General features: G+C 41.0%; 1 protein-coding gene across 1 annotated transcript; it reads left to right on the top strand.

The window, feature by feature from the left end:
• Positions 1-697: 697 nt before the first annotated feature.
• LOC145389628 (zinc finger MYM-type protein 1-like) lies at positions 698-12,250 on the top strand (the record flags this gene model as incomplete). Its single annotated transcript, XM_080264866.1, has 3 exons — positions 698-788; positions 9,962-11,854; positions 12,043-12,250. Coding segments are annotated over exons 1-3 (2,192 nt in total), but the record flags the coding sequence as incomplete, so codon positions are not given.
• Positions 12,251-20,725: the final 8,475 nt, after the last annotated feature.

The raw sequence follows: 20,725 nt of genomic DNA, 5'->3' as shown, positions 1-20,725 counted from the left end.
ACAACCAGATGATCACTTTTACCAAAGGGGCATTGGTAGGTTATGTTCCTCACATCAGTTACCCTCGAGGACTCTGCCTCCTCCTCCCCAACTTCATTCTGATGATGAAGTTTTCAATCATGCTATCTGTGGACATATGAGGCCCCTAATAACATAGTGTACTGAGCGCCACTGCAAGCGAAACCAAGTTAAGTATACCAGTATGTAGCCCAAACCCTCTTTGATCTGGAAAGCAACCACGAGGTACAGAAAGCAAATGGCATTAGGGTCCTAATTCCCCTTCTGTAACACAGTCTCACTGCCCGCTTCACCTCAGTGGATTGACAAGCCTTCATGCTGGTCACAGAATGTACCAAGTGCCTCCCAGCAAGGTGTTGTCTGGTGTTATCAGATACAGTACTAGCATTATTTTATGCTCACAGTCATGCAGTTTTTTTTATGGCATTATTAATTTTTGTACCTCATTCTAACATAATGGAATATTTTAGCATAAAATTGCATGATTTTAAGGGTAAGTTAGCCATAATGTACAGAAAATGGAAAAGGCAGAGAGCTCAGCAAGATATTGGCAACTGTGATCTGGGAATCTGTTGCCATGTGATGCAGTTTTTTGTTTACCAGCCGGCCTAGAACACTGCCTGGATTAACTGGCTATTTTCAGAGCTGTTTTGGTGTTTTTTCTCATTGTCTCGAGAACATGAGTGACTCTAGTAGTGAACAAAAAGCTGCTGGTCCTTCTCATAACAGAAAAAGAGTGAGGAGGCCACAGATGTGGGCACAAAACATTAGTAAGAAGCTCAGGAACACTTCATGCTAAAAAAAAAAAAAAAAAGCACTAAAAAATATTCACTAGTTCTAAAGTTATGGCATTTTGAAAGTAATGCAACTTTAACTGCGTTTTTCTCCATTTTCAACATGTGGCGTTCGGTACACTATGTTATTAGGGGCCTCATATGTCATAGGGCCATCCACCCCCCCCATTTAGGTCCAGGACTCTGCAATGGTCTCCTCTTCTGACTCCTGCCTCCGATCCATTGACAGCACTTTTTTTCCAATCTATATAATATTACCTGCTGGATACTTCCCTCTCTGACATCTTAGACCAATTATGGCCACAGCTGAAAGACTATGGATGTTCTCCATGGCTGTCATCCCAATTAGTTTCACTGTTGCTCTCTGGAATGTTTCAAGCTTCCTACCTGCTAATATTGTTGTGATTAGTTCACCAGACCACTGCATGGATCTTGGCCACTTCTGACTAGCTGATGGCGTGCATTAAATGTGGACTTCCAAACTACCATAACATAGGGCCATGGTGTCTGTCAAATCTCTTCAAACCAACAAGACTGAATTTCTATGACTATAACAAAACACTCAACCATACTTTACAAGCAGTAAATTTCATGAAACCATTTACTACGCTGGGTGGTAACCATATAACCAAATTTTGGTGCCTGGTGGTTTAGTGGGTAATTATGCGCTCCAATTGGATTGAGCCGGTGAATGTTTATATCCAAGGGGTGGTTAGGGTTGACTGCTCATGTAATGCCACTCTGGAATGAGTGAGGCTGGTCACTCTCATCTTAAATGTCGGGACCAACTGCCTAGCCCCGGGCTCCTACGCTCCTCATGGGGCAATGTAGGACTGGATGATAGATAGACAGAAATTTCATGAAGGAAGATAAATACATTTTATGACTATGAGCAGTGCATCTGACAGAGGAAGTATGGATGCTAGTAGGGATGCACTGGAATGTCATTTTGCATGCATTTTGCCTAGAGAAAGGGGGAAGGGCACTGTTACATGAAAAAAAGTTATGAGATATAGTGTATACATTTAAAGAAATCCAGAAGTCTTCATGCAGTTACTGACTCACCACCAGTGCTAATAACTGCCACTATGTTGTTGTTCTTGCTGCTCCAAGCTCATTTAAATATAAACCTGGTGGAATGCAGGCTGAAACTGTCCTTCTCCTTAAGTCCAACATCCTTCTTTTGGGGTATAACGGGGAAATTGGGGGATGACTTTTTACTGCTGCATGAAGGCATCTCTCTCCATTATCTCTCCACTGCCAAATGTCAGTTATGATAAATGGAGGCTCATGCCATGTTTGCCATTACTGTGCTGTTTGTACCAACTCTCTTTTGATTTTTCTTGTGCAATTCATGTATACAGTAGTGCAAAGATTGTGTGATTAGGTTCTGTACCTTCTTTACTTCATCAAAGAGCACCAGACCTAGCTATGGTATTTACAGTTACAAATAAGCTCCTCAAAATGTGGGTCCCCCCAAAAAAACATCTATCAGCAGAGCATTTTCAGGCAACAGATTAAATAAAATGCTAACTTAGCTCCATATGTACCAACAATCACTTAGGTATTCTATCTTGATTACTGTAGATGATTTTCTTTGGTGTAGAAATGACAACTACCAATCAAAGGTAATTAAAACACATCTACTTGAACAAAGTTATGCTAAAAAGTAAGGGGGGGGTCAAGAATAATCCTATGGATATCCTGACACCTTAGTTTCATGTGGAAGGGTTCATGACACTAATCTCAAAGTATCTGGAGTCACTGGAGAAAGAACTTCATACTGTACCTTTTTTTTTTTTTTTTTTTTTTTTTTTTTAAGACATTTGGGACGATAAGTTTATGACTAATGTTTGGGAGGGAATGGGATACTACCCTACCATCAGCAAATATCAGCAAGCTCATTTTCACTTCCCTGTCTCTGCTAAACAGAATTTTCCAAGATGGCAAGCACCGATCAAAGCAGAGCAATCATATCCACATGAAAGATCAACCCATATTGTACCCTTACTATGGCTCAGCCATTGATATTCAAGTTAGTAAAAAAAAAATACAATTTCTACCTTATGACTGACCACTTCAAGTTATGAGTTTTTTAAAATCTCACATCCAACACATTCATTCAGGCAACAATTTGTTGCTTTCTTCTTCAAAAGATGTTGATGACAGTCACAAAGTTATTGCATTTTGTCCACAGTGTCATAGAATGGAAAATGTTGGGAACAACTGCTATACAAGGGTTTTGCAATTAGGGCCTTATTCTAAATGGTTTTCATGATTCTGTAACATATTAATGATTAGCCATGATGATGACTGAAGCTGCCATGGCTCAGTGGGTTAGAGCGTTCTGAACGAAAAGTCAGAGATTCGAATCCACCCAAGGGTCACTGGTAGATGTCAGGAAGGGCATCCGGTCATAAAGTGCTACACACTCCAAAAACCTAAGTCCCCTACCCAGGGGCAACACCTTAGCCCTTATTGACAAAAAGGGACACAGCGTAAAACTAAAAAAATAAATAAATCTATCTATCTATTGCCAGACGCCTCAATCCCGTTTGGGGTGGCCACAAACAAATCGCCTCCAAGTCGCCCTGTCCCCCGCCATTTCACTCCCCTGCTCCCAACTCACACCCCCCTCTCTCATATACCTCTCCACCCCATCCCTCCATCTCATCCTCGGCCTCCCCCTCCCTCTTCCCCCCTCCACCTCACTCACATACACTCTCTTCGTCAGTCTTTCACCCTCCATCCTCTCCACATGGCCAAACCACCTCAGTGTGTTCCTCATAACACTTCCTATCACATCCACATCAACACCACAACGCTCCTTTATATCCTCATTCGTCAGCCTGTCTCTCCTTGTGACTCCACAGGGTCCTCTTAAATAACTCATTTCCACTGCTCTCACTCTTGACTTGTGTCCTTCCAACAACGTCCAAGCTTCACTTCCATACGTTGGAGTTGGTATCACAATACTGTCATGTAGTAACTTTTTCACTTCCATGCTCACTTCCCTGTTTCTTATCACTGCTTTCAAGGAACCAGCAACCTTTCTTCCCTGCTGTACCTTTTCAAACACTTCATCCTCCAAACCTCCATCCTTACTCATCACACTACCCAAGTACTTAAACGTACTCACATTTTCCAATTCCTCACCATCCAACCTCGCTGTACATTCACTGACTTCACCTCTCTCAAAGACTATCACTTTACTCTTCCCTACATTCACCTTTAGATTCCGTTTCTTACACACTTTCCCAAACTCATCCACCAAGCCTTGCAGCTCCCCTTCGTCTTCACTCAACAACACAGTATCATCTGCAAACAACAGTACAGGGAGTTTCCAAACTCTATCCTCTCTCACCAGGGGCACTCCAACATCCACTACCTTACCTTGTACCTCTTTTATTTCCCCATCCATGTACAGATTGAACAACCATGGAGACATGACACATCTCTGTTTCAACCCAACCTTCAAAGAGAAAAATTCACTTAGTTCACCATCAACACGCACTGCAGCCTTAGCACCATCATACATACTCTTCACAGCATTCAACAACTTCCCATCTACTCCATATATTCTTAATACTTTCCACAATCCTTGTCTATCCACCCTGTCATATGCTTTCTCCAAATCCATGAAAGCCGCATACAACTTCTTTCCTTTCTCTAGAAACTTTTCCACTAAAGATCTAAGAATGAGTCATGGCACCATTAAATTTAATGAGTCTTTTCTGTCCAACTCTAATGCAAGAATTAACTGATACTTCCAGTCCTTCATGAATGCAACAGGTCAACTCTGGAACTGTCTTCCTTTTCCTGTATTTCCCGCCAGTCTTTTCAGCACACTGTGTCTTGGTATCTCTAAAATCTAAATGAACAGATTTTGAATTAATCACTTCTTATTTTTTCCTGAAGGGAACAATTTTATAGGCTTTCAGCCTCTGCTTCCTTCTTCCCTGGCTAAACAAACAGAAGAAAAAAATAAAGAGAGGAAATGGAGGATAGACAACTTATTATTTTTTTTTTTTTCATGGCACCTTCAGAGTTCCACCACAGAGCAGCGTTGTTTCAATTTGTTTATACAGGCTCCAACATGCTTAATGTGTTGGCCTTTGTCACTTTATGGTTCTCCATCCTGCTTGATTTCTAACAGCCTCTGTTCAGTCCCTTATCCCTGGGGTCACAATGTATGACTTCATCCCCCCGTTTCTTTTCTCTCTCTCTCTCTCTCTCTCTTTTTTTTTTTCATCTCACAACTCTACACTGTGTGGTAATGTATGTGTTCAATATCTCTCTATCTGTTTATGTATTTATCTAAATGTACCTATATGTGCATGTAAATATGGTTGTATATGAATACATATGTATAAATGTGGCTCTGTGTATGTGAATTTCAATGTGACTATGCATATCAAAACATGACTATATGTATGTGTACATAAATGTGCCTGTATCTGTATGTATATGTACAGTAAATGTGCCTATATGTGTATAAGTATGGTACGTAAATTTGGCTGTATGTGTACGTGTATGCAAATGTGCACGTATATGGACCTGTATGTGCATGTGTACATGCATATGCCTGCATGTGTATGTGTATGTAAATGTGCATGCATATACGAGGTCTATTCAGAGGGTATCTAACCTTAGACATGACAAGCTTAGAGCAAATCCTGTATAATACAGTTAGGTAAATTAGGTAGGTAAATACACACACACACAAAATCATCAAGTTGGCTGCTTACTTGATAGTGGAAGCAGTTGACTGAGAAGTGGATGACCGTCAAAACAGGTATTTTCAACAACGGAGATTCCATGACCATGCAGCTTCCATAAGGCAGATTCAATGTCAGAACCTGAAGAATATATTATAAATTAACACTTTTCATCCAAGACCCTTGATTAATTCACTGACCCTCAGGTGATAACTATCTTTAGTTAGTATCATGTGATTTTATTCAACCCAAGCAAGGCCTCGTATGTTGGGAGTCGGGACTTATAATCGCACCTCCAGTTTGAAATGCCTATTCTAAGCTGAGAATAAAATGGTTAGAAGATGTTAAGAATAAAATTAAAAAGACACTGGCAGGAATAAACTGAGCGAGATAAAGTGAACAGAAACATGTGATGGTAACACGATTAAAATCACCTTTGGGTAATCAGTCCGATCACCTGGCACTATCGTGCATAAATTAAGTCTATCATGCTGATAGGGGAAAAAAAAAATTCCTGTAAGCTGAATATAACTGCTCTTTTTACAAGGAATAATGCTGCAGAGGGATGCCTTCATATGGTGTGGAACATGTATAGTTGGACAGCTCCCCTCCTGGGTCTACAAACACCCCTAATCCCCTCCCTATCCACCAAAGTGATGGTAAAATACACAAGCAATTTCAATCTTCAGTCCACCAGGTTCACACACATACACACGTTTTCGTTTTTAAAGGCTCCAACATGCTTGCATGTGTCGGCCTTGGTCACCTAATGGCGGCTCTCCACGCTGTACGATCCATTGCAGCCTCCCTGTTCAGTCCCTTAACCCTAAGGTCACACTTAATGACCTCGTCCCATGTCTTTCTCGGTCTACCCCTCATAACCCCACCCCCAATATTAACACTTCTCACCTTCCTCACCCAATTATCATCCCCCATCCTCTTCACATGTCCAAACCATCTCAGTCTACCTCTCCTCATCACAACACCAATACACTCCAGTCCCATCCTACCTCTCAACTCTTCCATTGTAAACCAAGCCCCTCCAGGCCTTGGAGGCAGGGACGCATTGCACATCCACCTAATCATTGTCATTTCTGTACGTCTGAGCCTGCGAATATCTTCCTCCTTCACTGCCATACAGCATTACACTCCTAACACATGCTGCATACAAAGACCCCTTAGCACGTAGGGAGAGCCCTCTCAATGTCAGGAGAGGCAAGAGCTCCCTGAACTTCTTCCAACCACTTCTCACCCTAGCCACAGAGCTACCTCCAGCACACAACATGTCTCCCAAATAACAAAACTCTTCCACACACTCAAGAGATTCACCAGCAAGTTCAATCCTTTCACGTCTGACAATCTCCACCTGCTCACCCCGGCACGCCGTACACATAAAATCAGCATTATCTCGTAGTCTACCTCTGATACCACTACATCTCTTATGCACCCATTTATCACACACACTGCACAAGATGGAATTGCTTCCCACGCCCTTGTGGCAAACTGCACATGGCCACTCTCCCTCGTCTTTGACAGTACCGCCACCAACCCTAGATATCATCACTTTTGTTTTATCTGCATTTACCCTTAAACCCTTTTGCCCCATACCATCTCTCCACTTCCTAAACCTTTCCTCCGCCTCCCTTTCATTCTCTGCAATCAAAACCAAATCATCAGCATACAACAACTCCCACGGGAGTCCGTTTCTAAAGTCACGTGAAATGGCTTCAAGTACCATGATAAACAACATGGGACTCAAGACTGACCCCTGATGCACACCAACATTCACAGAAAACTCATCACTCAAATCTCCATTCACTCTCACCTGGGTGTGAGCACCCACATACATGGCCATAACCACCCTAACCAGCCACTCCTCCAAGCCAAGCTTTCTCATTGCCCACTTCACCACCTCTGTAGGGACTCTGTCAAAGGCCTTTTCCAAATCAATAAAAACAAAATAAAGATCCCTTCTCCTACCAATACATTTTTCCTGAAGCTGTCAAACAATGAATATGGCATCAGTGGTCCCCCTACCTGGCATAAACCCAAACTGCATCTCATCAATATTCACTCTTTCTCTAATCATACCTTCTAAAACTCTCTCCATTACCTTCATTATCTGATCTAAAAGCTTTATACCTCTGTAATTTCCTCATTCCAGGGCATCACCCTTCCCTTTATACACATTTACAATTACACTCTTCAGCCAATCATCTGGGACAACACACTCATAAATAATCCTATTTATCAGGTCAGTGACTAAACTCACCCCTGTATCGCCTGAGGCCTTCAACATTTCGGCAGTCAACCCTGACACACCTGCTGCCTTCCCCACCTTCATCCTGCCTATTGCCTCACTCACAGTAGCAGCATCAATCAAAGGGCAAGGGCCAGACACTGGATCTGCTGGCTCCAAACCCTCTCTGTCCCAGTCAAACTCCTTCATTCAACAACCGGTTATAATGCTCTCTCCATGCATCTTTAATATCCTCACTGTTCAGCAGTACCCTTACTTCATCATTCTTCACACACTGCTCACCTATAATATCCCGATTATCCCTCTTCACCTGACCTGCCACCCTAAATATCATATTTTTCCTTTCCCCATGATTTAGGTTATCAATTAAAAGTCTCTGTGACTCAGACTTTGCCCTGTACCTGGTATACCTCTCTTCTAGCCCTATGCTTGGCAGCCAAAAATTCCTCTTTGCTACCAACCTTCTTCCATTCCCGGAAAAGCCTTCTTTTCTCCTTAACTGAAGCTTCTACACCCTCGTCCCACCACCAAGTTACTTTATGTCTTGGTGGTCCTCTTGCCCAACCGCATGTTACATCAGTAACTCTCAAGAGATTGTTCTTGAGGGCTCTGTACTGTTCATTAACGCCTCTGTCTACAGCTCCCTGTTCAGCCACCACTCTCCTCAACTTGCTATAGAAGGCATCCCTTACTACTTGGTTTTTCAGCTTCCATATTTTCCTCCTAGGTACATAAGTCCCCTTTTTCATCAATCGTTCCTTAAGCACCATATCACAAATCAGTAGTTTGTGCTGCTGCACACACTCCTCACTTCCTATAACTTTAACATCCCTCACTAACCTCCTATCGGCCCTCCTAACCAGAAAATAATCTATCTGACTGCTATTTCCCCCAGACTCATACGTAATTAACCTACTGTCTCTTTTCCTAAAATACGTGTCGCACACAATCATGTCCGTTGCCTCCCCAAACTCGAGCATCCTTTCCCCTTCTGCATTCCTTATACCATATGCACATCCCTCTTGCACTCCTTCATAACCTTGTGCTCAGTGGCGGCGCCAAGGGGGGGCTTGCAATAATGAGCCAAGCCCCCCCATCAGCCCCCCCAATATTGCCAGATTCCAAAGGCGAATTTAGGCAGGACGTCCCTTATTTGAACTTTCAATTTTGTATTACTATTTACAAATAATACACAAAAGTTGACGAAACGAAGTGTTATAAGTTTAGGAAAAGATTCAAGACAATAGATTAAATCGTGATTATTATTTTTAGCTGTTAGCATTTAGCAGATTCTGAATTATAGTAATTTCACGGAAATTACGGAAAATTTATCAGTTGACTCAACTTCTAAGGAAAACTTCCAGCCTAGTTCTAATACTAAGGGTAACTTATGTTATAATATATTCTGTGAAATTCTTGTAATTCAGATGGTTAGTTTACATATCCTATAATGAAAATGATAAGTGAAAGTAAAATACAGCATTATTTTATTAAACTACATTAGCCATTCTTTTAGTGTATTACGACTGTACGATTATTATCTCGTCTTCAGAAATATAATTGAATGTCGATTATGTCATAATTCGAGGCAGGAAGTTAATAAATTTGAATATATTTGATTAAAATGAAGTAAAGGATTCACACTGCTATAGGGCCTACATGGTCCTAGGCTCCTAGCCTAGCCCAGCATTCACGAATCAAGTGCACGATGAGCCATTCCTGTTCGATTCCCGTCAGCTACCAGACCAGTCTACCACGCGACGCGGTTGTGTGTAGATCTCCGAGTCTGTTGGCTGTTAATTGCTTAGTGCAGTAGACACTGAATTACTGAGCAGCTGAGCTTATTAGTTGTGGTTTTCGTCTTGCACTGATTTACAGGTATGGTGTAAGTTGATTTTTTTCTACTTACAAATGTATATAGGCTACTATAAGATTATAAGAAGCTGTGGAAGGAAGAATAAAATAGTGTGAAAATATCTGGTCTGTTGTAATGCTAATATGCAGTTTTATGCTTCTGTGATCTGTGTGCTTGTTTATGCTGTTTTCCCTGTTTATGAAAGTAACTGATGGTGGTTTATCATATTTGATCACATAGGCCAGGTTGATCATGGAACGCTACCTGTTACCCAAGATTCCCAAGAAGAGGCCGTGAGATGATGATCCTCCTACAGACACACCTGCTGTTAATGAGGACCTGGACAGTGGTGATCGTGATTGTGAGTCTGCAGCCTTACTAGGTGAGGCTAGTGCAGAACCCCAGCCACAAGAGGGCACTTCTCACACCCATGGTGAGAAACTACTACCTGGACCCAAGGACCTGAGCCAGCTTCCAGATAGTGGTCCCACCTGTCCAGACTTGAAGAGATACCCAGCCACAGAATACAGTGGCCAGTCAAGGTCATTCAACAAGAACTGGCGTGATCATCATTCGTGGCTGGAGTACTCCACGACCCTAGATGCTGCATTCTGCTTTGCATGTCGTCATTTCGGTCATGTACACTTAAGCAAATGTGAGAAGTCCTTCACCCATGACGGCTTTCGGAACTGGAAGAAGGCAACCTCATCTCTGAAGTCTCATGTTAATTCAGCAGGACACAAGTTTTCTATGCAAGCTTGGACAGAGTTTAAGATGCAGAAAGCAACAGGTTCTAGGATCCTACATGCTTTTACTACCAACCATGAAAAAACTGTAAAGGAAAACAGACATTACATTAGAGCAGTAATAGACGTACTGCTCTACACAGCCTGCCAAAATGTTGCCCAAAGAGGTCACAAGGAAGACACTGATTCTGGCAACAAAGGTAACTTCCTGGAACTGCTGGACCTGATTTCCAGGTATGATGACATTGTCAAAAAGAAACTGAGTGGTGGTCCTGGCAATGCTAAATATACGCACCACGATATCCAAAATGAACTGCTCGCCATCATAGCTTCAATAATCAGAGAGGACATCAGCAACGAGGTCCTAAGAGCAGAGCATTTTGCCCTAATGGTGGATGAGACCAAGGATGTCAGCAAACAAGAACAGCTGTCCATTGTGGTGAGGTATCTCCACAAACAGAGCCTTCATGAGGTGTTCCTTGACTTCACAGCAGCCGAGGGTCTGGATGCAGACTCATTGCTCAACAAGATCTTGGAGACCCTGGCCAAATGTGGTACTGACCACAACGCCTGCATTGGCCAGTGCTACGATGGAGCTGCAGTCATGTCAGGGCACATCAGTGGTATACAGGAGAGGTTTAGGAGAAAGGTACCACAGGCTGTGTATGTCCACTGTTATGCTCACAGGCTCAACCTTGTGCTCGTTGATTGTGTACACAATATCCAGGCTGCAGCAGAGTTTTTTGTGGCTATACAGAGCTTGTACAAGTTCTTCTCTACGTCAGTAGTACATGAAGAATTTATAAAGGTGCAAAAAGAATTAAATCCCACAAGGCAGCACATAGAGTTGAAGCAACTGTCTGACACAAGATGGACCTCCCAACATGCTGCTTGTCTGGCAGTGAAAAGAACCCTACCTGCCATAGTGACAACCTTGAAACGTCTCATGGAGGGAGACAATGCACACAGAGCCACTGAGGCAAAGGGCCTGTGCATCCTGCTAGATCAGCAATTTGTGACAATTCTGATGGCCATGGAAAAAGTGTTACTGATGACCAAACAACTGTCAAACCACCTCCAGTCACATGACCTTCAGCTGGCCTCTGCAGAGGACTTGATGCAGTCTGTCATGTCTGGACTGACAGAAATGAGGACTGAAGCTGCCTGGAAGGAGTTAGAGGAGGCTGCTGAGGATTTGTGCAAGGTAGTTGGGATACGCACTGAGACTGAGCGTCCAGGTAGACAACGATCTGCTCCCAGACACCTGGATGAATTCATCATAACATCCAGTACAGGTCAGAGGGATGGAGCTATACCAGATGCCAGGAGAAGGACCTTCTATGCCATCATAGATAGAATGCTCAATGAGCTGAGCAGGCGATTTTCATCTGATGCCTGTAATGTTCTGATGGGTGCTGCTGCCTTGAATCCTAAGCACATTACATTTCTGGACAAAAAGCGCTGTCAGGAATGGCAGCCAGTTATGGAGTGGCAGAGGGTGATCTTGCAGTGGAGGTCCACCAATTGACAAGACTAATAGCTAGGAAGAGAGACAATGGCCTGGAAGTGTCCACACCACTTGAGCTCGCAGCCATGCTGGAGTCAAACAAGGACACCTTTATAGATCTGTATAAACTTGTATGCATTGCAGTGACCCTCCCTGTCACCTCAGCTGCCTGTGAGAGGAGCTTCTCATGTCTGAAACTCCTCAAGACATACTTGAGGAACAGCAGTGGCAACAACCGCACCAGCAACCTTGCTGTAATATCAATTAATTCTAGGAGGGCCAAACAGCTGAACATTGATGCCATTATAGACACATTTGCTGCCAATCACCAGAACAGGCGCATAGTTTTAAAGTAACGTGACAGTCGTTACACCTTGATTTAAAAATTCTTCTGATTCTTCAGATTGTATTAACTTCATAACATAGAATTTTTTCTGTCATGTTAACTGCTTGCTTACACATGATGTCTAAATTAATTGAGTTAAACTTCAATCTTATGGAATAAACTGGAAATAATAAATGTTATTATGTTGCGTATACATTAATCTGAATTTCCTTGCTAGTTTTATGTATTTCATTTGGCAGAATTTTTGATGAGATAAGAAATGTTATACATTAACACCGCAGTTTCAAAGAGTACAGGTGTCTAAAATGAACCTCAGTACATTCGGATATTATGAATATGTACATATCAATTTTCCATCAACACTTCAGTTTGATGACATTTTGTGAAGCCCCCCCACATTTTACCCCAGCCCCTCCTCAGCCCCCCAATGAAAATTTCCTGGCGCCGCCACTGCTTGTGCTGCTTCACCTACATGACCATTAAGGTCCCCTCCCACAACCACTATCTCATCATCCTGCATACCACCCACTACATGCATTAAATCATCCCAAAATCTATCTTTCTCTGCTTCATCCAATCCTGGCTGTGAAGCATATGCCGATATAATCACAGCTATCCTTCTACCGAACAGAATTTTCACTACCAATATCCTATCGCTTGCTCTCATAATTCATTAACATATTCCACCCATTTCTCCGCAACCATCACACCAACACCTCCATATCCGTCTGTCCCCCCTTGCCAAAACAACTTATAGCAACAGTCCTTCCCAACAATCTCTCTGGCTAATAAAAAAAAAAAAAAAAAAAACTGGACCACCAAATTCATGTCCAGATGGGCCTAGAGCCAAAACATAACAATGCAGACACATTCAGACACTTACTAGAGAATGAAGGCAGAAGGTGGAGTTTTGTTCCACTTTTTTTCTCACTTCCTCTTCTCCTCTATGACAAAGTCCATGAATGACAGTCCAAACAGCTCCTGAAAAAATCATTTCAGTTTTAGAACCTTGATTAAGCTGAATAAAAATATCTGATGGCAGCAAGAACATCATCATCTAGAGATAATGAGTTGAAGTCCAGATGACTCACACCATAGGAAAAGCTTCCTTAATTGCTTTTTTTTTTTTTTTTTCTGGAAGACAGCAGGAGGTGAAAGAAGAGGGACTGGGTGGGGTTAAACTGGGGAGGAGATGAGGTGAGAGGAGGTGTAATGGGAGTGGAGGGAAAAGGTGCAGTCAGACTGGGGAGGGAGATGTCATAATATAAAGAGATTTCACAAAATAAAAAGATGCCACAATGAATTGAGATGTTACAAAAATGAGAAGGGTCACACAAAGGTTTACGAGACTCCCTATCATCTTCTTACCATTATATTTCTCTGTCATGTGATTTGATGCATGTGATTTGATAACCACATTAACTGAGTTATCAGGTAAAAATACAATTCATTATCTGATAACTTATTCTGGACTTATAAATACACAGTACAGCAATGCTGTCTTTATAAATGTCACACATATCCTGTCTTTTCAGTGTCAGAGTTTATAATGTTCAGTAACTCTGACTTCATCATCCAAGGATACTTTCCATCATAATACTGTATTGTAAGCAATATGCAGAAACCATAACATAGCTGGTTCTCAAATACATCAATTATAAGTTACTATGTACAGAAGTAGAGAAGCAAGCCTTACATTCAGTATTAACACATTCCTGCACCCGGCCTGAGGTGATTCTAATCCTCCATCTCGCACCAGTGTTTTACTAATGAGCGTACCTCACTTTTTTTTTTTTTTTAACAGATAATGGATGTAAAAATTACTGGTGGAATAAGTCACGACGCTGGGAATTTTAACCTTACTGCCCCACCCTGCATACATTTTTTTCTTTTTTAACACCTTTCTAAAGCTCTGATTTTAAGCTGAATGCAAAGCAAGGAAAACTCACTTCTCTGGGAAGAAAGTATGGATGAGGAAAAAGAAACCTAAAGTAAATGAAGATAAACATAACTGTAAAGACACAGAATGCAGAGAAAAAAAATTACCATGCCATCCTGATCTTCTTTTGAAAGGAATCCAGACATGGAGGTGATATGTGAAAGGGGAAGGAGTGGAAACGGATTGTTCCAGTCAATCAAATGTGCTGGTCATGGAAGTGTGGGAATTTGTAGGGAAAGGGGAAGGGGCTTGGAAATATCTTATTCAGCACAGTATTATTCTTTGTAATAAAACAAAAAGTACTGACTGCCTAATAACCTTTGTACAGTTCTCCTAGGCAGTGGAGGGGTGGCAAGCTTTGCAAATTTGTGGAGGATAAATCTTACTGAGGGGCTGGGTTGATGGGCAGTAAACACAGCAGGGAACAATGCCAGACAAAATCTTGGCTGCTGGCTTTATACTACCATTCTAAAACTGCTTTTGAGCAATTTTTCAAACTAATGTTTTTTGGGTGTGATATCACTGTTGCAAAAGTGGGGGTGAAAAAGTAAGATGCAGAGATGACATCATAGGTACAGGGAAGTGTATAACAATGCTTTTATCATTGTGAAAGTCTTGACCCTTCATCTGCTCATCCATAATAATTTCTTGAACATTCTGAAATTTATGACTGATAAATATATTGTTCTCTAAAGAAATATATATATATATATATATATATATATATGTATATATTACTACTAGGGGTTTCCAAGCAACAAAAATCTGGCATTAACCAGAATCAAATAACTACTGTAGATGTGGAAGGACTTGGGTTATTCGGTATGGTATCCTTAGTGATATACAGTAATGTCAGGATACTCTTGTGCCAGAGAAAACTTAAGCAATGAATCACCTTCCCTCCCTCTTGACAGGTTACAGTGCCTATAACCCTAATGCACTGCAGTTTGTATATTTCAATATTCCTTGTACTAGATCAGGTTTGGTTCACATTTAATTCAATAGTCAATATCTTATCAAAATCTACTGACATACAAAAAATTCATACAATTGGCAACATTTTGATTTACTCACCCACTGGACATAGCCGTTTTATTAACTTCCTAACATCTTTTCTGTATACAATTCATGAACTTATGTACAGATTCTCAAGCAGTACATTACAGTACTGTATACGGTTGGCAAATGCACCTCAGAGCTGCAGTGTTTAAAGGTAAAATTGCTAATTTTTTGCCAACCTTTATGGTAAGAACATTATTTTTTTGGTGTAGAGTCTCAAGACTGCTAGGAAATATTTATATTTTTGAGTGATGTAGATGGATTAGTCTGTGCTGACTTGCACTGTTATACAGTGTCTGTGCAGCAGAGATTGTACCAGTAAAGAAAATTATAGTACTGTAGAAGGGACATTCTTAGTTTCTAGATAATGTCAAGAGACTGTATTGTGTATGGAAGTGTGTATGAGTACTCACACAAAAAAGCAAAGCAACATTCCAGTGGTAAACACTAGAGCAATTTATGTTCCAAATGTAAATCATATTCTGTTCAATATTTTCCTTTCATATATTGTTCTAAACATTGTAACACAGACTTGTTTGGCTGTGAGTGTGTGTAGCCTATGCAGTGGCCATCCCTTGACAGTATACCACTATTAATTTTTAGTCTCCCTGAGCACAGGAATTAACACTCCTCAGATACCTTACACAGATTAACAGTAATGAAGGAAGAGGTGTTTGGTTCCAAGTGATAAGTTTGCCATGCTGAAGGAGACGAGACATTTAAAGACTGTAAGTGGTAGGGAGAACCCGTACTAATGGAAGCTTGTCTGTTAATATCGTTACCACAAGACAAAATGTAATGTTTCAACACCACAGCTGTGAAAAACCTTGGTAATATCTCATTTACAATAATTAGTGTTCAGTGGGTGAGGGGAAGTTTGGCGTACAAAGTAACCTGTACAGTATACCTGATACTGTAACAAAGCTGTTACAGTTATTAGGCAACTTATATACCATAAACTCTCCATTCACAAGGTCAGTAGTCAGATTCAACATTTTGATGTCTACCTGATCAATCAAACTCAGTGTGTGTGTGCGTGCATGCATGCATGTCTCTGTCTTTCGCTCTCTGTCTGTCTCACTTTAAATGTCTGAAGTGAGTCGTCTAGGCCTGGGTCCCTACACTCTGACTGGGGCAATAAAGGATTAGATGATGGATGGATGAGTATACAATCTCTCTTTCAACCAAGATGAATGATTTAAGTAGGTACCACTGAGTTACATACCTCAGTTATTACTGCATGTTAGTCCCAGATCTTTCTAATCAAACACAGCAGCCAAAATCAGAGTTTATGGTCTGTTACCAATGTGCAGTTACACCACTTTGTACTAGGCATATAAGAGGCAAACTTCCCCTTTTAGAGCTGTGAGCAAGAAGATAATTATAAGCCTGTATATAAGACAGATATTTGTGCAGAAACTTCAAGTAGATTTTACCATCAAGTATCAAGAAAATTGTCTGACTTAATGATTGTGATGGAAATGTACAAAATTGTCCAGTATGTCTGTAGGTTATAGGAAAGCTTTTAGTGTCTGCCGTGCTTTTACAAACATGTGACAGTGCTCTAATCACGACAGAATTTTAATGTACAGTGTGTGGTTACTTGTAGTAGTTTATATTTCCTCTCTGTTTTAAGTCCCTACAATCACCAAACCAATGTTAACAGTAACCTTCCTAGTAATCTCAATTCCGTGCTGTATTTCTGTCATTTTGGAGATTTCATAATGCCTCTTTCTCAGCAAAATATTTTGCCTATTACATCTTATTTTCCTCTTGTAAGATGCTGTTATTGTGAATGCCTAATGCCAATCTGTCTGGCTGAGCAGACCCACTGACCACAGGTAAGCAACTGGTTCTATGGATCCGTCCTACAGGTACGGTATAGTACATACACTGTACAGAGAACTGGTACCCCTTATTGGTAAAAAGTGTTTCACCGGGATAGGACCAGGGTTGTTCTCAGGGCAAGGTGCAGGAAGCATGAGGAGGTTTGGCTCCTGAGTGGACAACTCAGCTGCTCCACCCAGGGTCACAATGCCACCACATGCAGGCTCCTCTTCAGCACCTGCTTTTGTAAATTACTGATGCAAACTAAGGCCATACTTGAAATAAAGAAATATTAAGGAGAAAGATAAGGTGTAATATGCATACCTTAATTGCAGAGAAAAATGTACTGTATTATGAAATCTCCAGAGCCATTCAAAATATGGCCCTTAGTGTAATGGTTATGTGTAATGATTTGTACAATATCCTGACCATTACCCCTGTACTGCACCAATACACCCACAACATTTGGGTTATGGAGGCACTTGTATCACACCTATCAACAGCCTTACCCTTCTCTACATACACACTTTTATACATCTTGGCAGTTCACATCACTACACATGCACACACACAAATGCTCATCACAACCATACACAATAGACCTGGCTCACTTACTTGTACATCCCCCTACCTTTACATAATACATCCCTCACTTCCTGGTACCTTTGTCGTAAATTGTTTCTGAAGCCCTATCCACTCGGTTATTGTCGGGTGTCAGTAACTGAACATAATGAGCCCATAATTAGCTAGTGAGCAATCATAACGAGTCCACACTAGAACATCTCGCTCATCCGCACATAACTTAGTGACAACAAAATTACTCTCTTGTGGCTCTATAAACAACAGGATGCTGTTGTGGGGTTCAAATAAATATGTCAATAAAAAATAAATCAATAAAAATCCCAATATCAAGAATGACACTGAGGTTGAAGTACGTCACCAATATGGAATGGAAGAAAAAGCAATTGGACCGGAGATGTGGAATTAGTGAGCTGAAGAGGGAGGGGGAGGCCGAGGATGAGATGGAGGGATGGGGTGGAGAGGTATATGAGAGAGGGGGGTGTGAGTTGTGAGCAGGGCAGTGAAATGGCGGGGGACAGGGTGACTTGGAGGCGATTTGTTTGTGGCCACCCCAAACGGGATTGAGGCGTCTGGCAATAGATAGATAAAAAAATAATAATAATAATATAATAAATAAATCAAGTGAGGTGGTAGGGCTACAGAGGTACATAGTATCTGGTACAAACACATAAATACACAAACCTATACAAGCCATATCTACATCACAACTTTTAACTCCCTCACTCCAATAATATTCATATTTTATTGTTGCTACCGTACTTTCAGAGGTTTGAATTAAGTTTGGCTGAGACTTTTCACACTGGATGGGTTAAGTGGGGCTTGCAATAACCTTTTCAATATGAGAGGCCTTTCTTAATATGAATTTGGAAGTAGCAAGACTAATTTTAACTAACTGATCATCACTGAGTTGTCTTTATCTGTGGCAGTGCGTATGCACCTCTAGATCCTACTAGATATTTTGAACTTTTCTACAAGTTAGCTAGTCAGATCACCAAATATTTTCATGACTCAGAGGCAAATATCTCTTGCCTCTTTCAGGTTTAGAATTTTGTAGAATCAACTGCATTTTTTTTTTTTTTTTTTAAATAGGTAAATTTTGCACTGTTCAACCAAAGTGAAAATTCAAACTGTCACTTTACCTAGTTCCAGACTGTGTTATTAGGGTAAAATATTTAAATTTTCTGTTGTGTGTTTTGTCTGATGTGAATGTACTCAGTGCAAGAAGACTACAGGTGTTGCTAAAAATAAGGCTTGTGGAATTTAAAGAATGGCATGCCAGTGTTTATAAGATTTAGAGCATACTGTGAGTTAACTGTACTCAACCATATTAATTTTAGGTCAAACAAAATGAATAACAGGACATGCTGCAGGTTGTACACGAGTGACTACATCATTACTGTAAAGAAATTCAAAAGAGTTACCAGTACTGCACCGTGACTAATCCCTTCAGCCTAACAACTGCTCTGATATTTGACTTTTACTAACCTCCAGACCATTATATTTAATCTATCTATCTATCTATAGCCTGACGCCCTAATCCCGCAAAGGGTGGCCGCAGACAAAACGCCTCCAAGTCACTCTGTCACCCACCATTTGACTCCCCTCCCCCCAACTCACCCCCCCTCCCTCATATACCTCTCAACTCCATCCCTCCACCTCATCCTCGGTCTACCTCTCCCTCTCCCTCCCTCCACCTCACCTACATACACCCTCTTAGTCAGTCTTTCATTCTCCATTCTCTCCACATGTCCAAACCACCTCAGTGTATTTCTCCTAATCTTTTAATCTTTAATACAGAAGATATTTTTAAAACTTGGGGGGGTTCAATATCAGACAAATTACCTTCTTCTCAGCTAAAGATCCGCCCTATACTGAATAAAATTATCTGGTGGTGGTGTGCTTAGAATACCAAATGCTATCACGTTGAAGGGGTTAACTGATGAGAACCCACTTTACTGACTGGCAAAAGTATGCAGACCCAAGAGCCATTCTTTCTGCACACCCTCTACACACACTTTAGCTGGAGGGTAATAAAGGACAAGACCCTATACCTAATGCATACTTATCTAAAGTTAACACCACCAATGCAGATGGCTGTTATTTTACTCTTACTATCTCCAAGTGATTTTATTTAGCTCAGGAATGATGTTTCAACCTGGGGACACAGATATAGCCTACAATAACCCTATATGACTAAGGTTCTTAAGCTAAATGAAACTGTTCAGCAGCCACAATAATAAAACGTACATTGTTCCGCCCTACCTCACCACATCCTAGGGTTGGAAAAGAGGTTTAGATGATGATGAGGATGAATTATTTAACCGAGTCCAACTGTGAAGTGTTTGGCAGCTCCTGGATATGTAAACAATCTCACACACTACTTAAGCAACAGAAAATTAATGAATATACCCCAAGCCATTTGTAACTCAGTGTACACCTTGCTCATACGTTACTCCTGAGAGGCGTAGTGTTGGTGCTGATACTGTCAATACCTGTAATGTATGGTGAGCAACTGTGCTGGTGTGTGTACGGTAGTGTATGGAAGGAGCGTACTTGGAATACCCTGATATAGTATTAATGATACTCCTGTAATATAAAAAATACTGGTGAAGCACTTAGAAATAACTGAGTATAAAACCAAACACAACATACTTAGTTTCTACTCAACTAGGTCAAATTTTTATAACTTATATTGTACTTATTTCTGCTTCCACATGTTTTTTCCTGACTGTAAGTCTGTGTGTGCCAAAGACAAAATGCATAATAAAGGTCATTGTGACTACATGACTCTTTCTTATCCTATTTTTTTACAGGTAATGAGAGCACTATTTTACAGCATAACACTGGTTTATATTTCATACCTACATACATTACTGTACACCATTAATATCAATATTCATCATGATATTTTATGTACTAACTCCAAAAGACAGCAGCCATACAACCTCCAGCATCTATCTATCTATCTATCTATTGCCAGACGCCTCAATCCCATTTGGGGTGGCCACAAACAAATCGCCTCCAAGTCGCCCTGTCCCACGCCATTTCACCTCCAGCATGGCTCACACAAATAC

Source organism: Coenobita brevimanus, unplaced genomic scaffold (genome assembly GCF_032717465.1).
Source record: "Coenobita brevimanus isolate Jiangsu-jjx unplaced genomic scaffold, ASM3271746v2 jjx.HiC_scaffold_166, whole genome shotgun sequence".
NCBI lineage: Eukaryota > Metazoa > Arthropoda > Malacostraca > Decapoda > Coenobitidae > Coenobita > Coenobita brevimanus.
The sequence above is the reverse complement of the archived record's forward strand: the minus strand, read 5'-3'. Positions and strand labels throughout refer to the sequence as shown.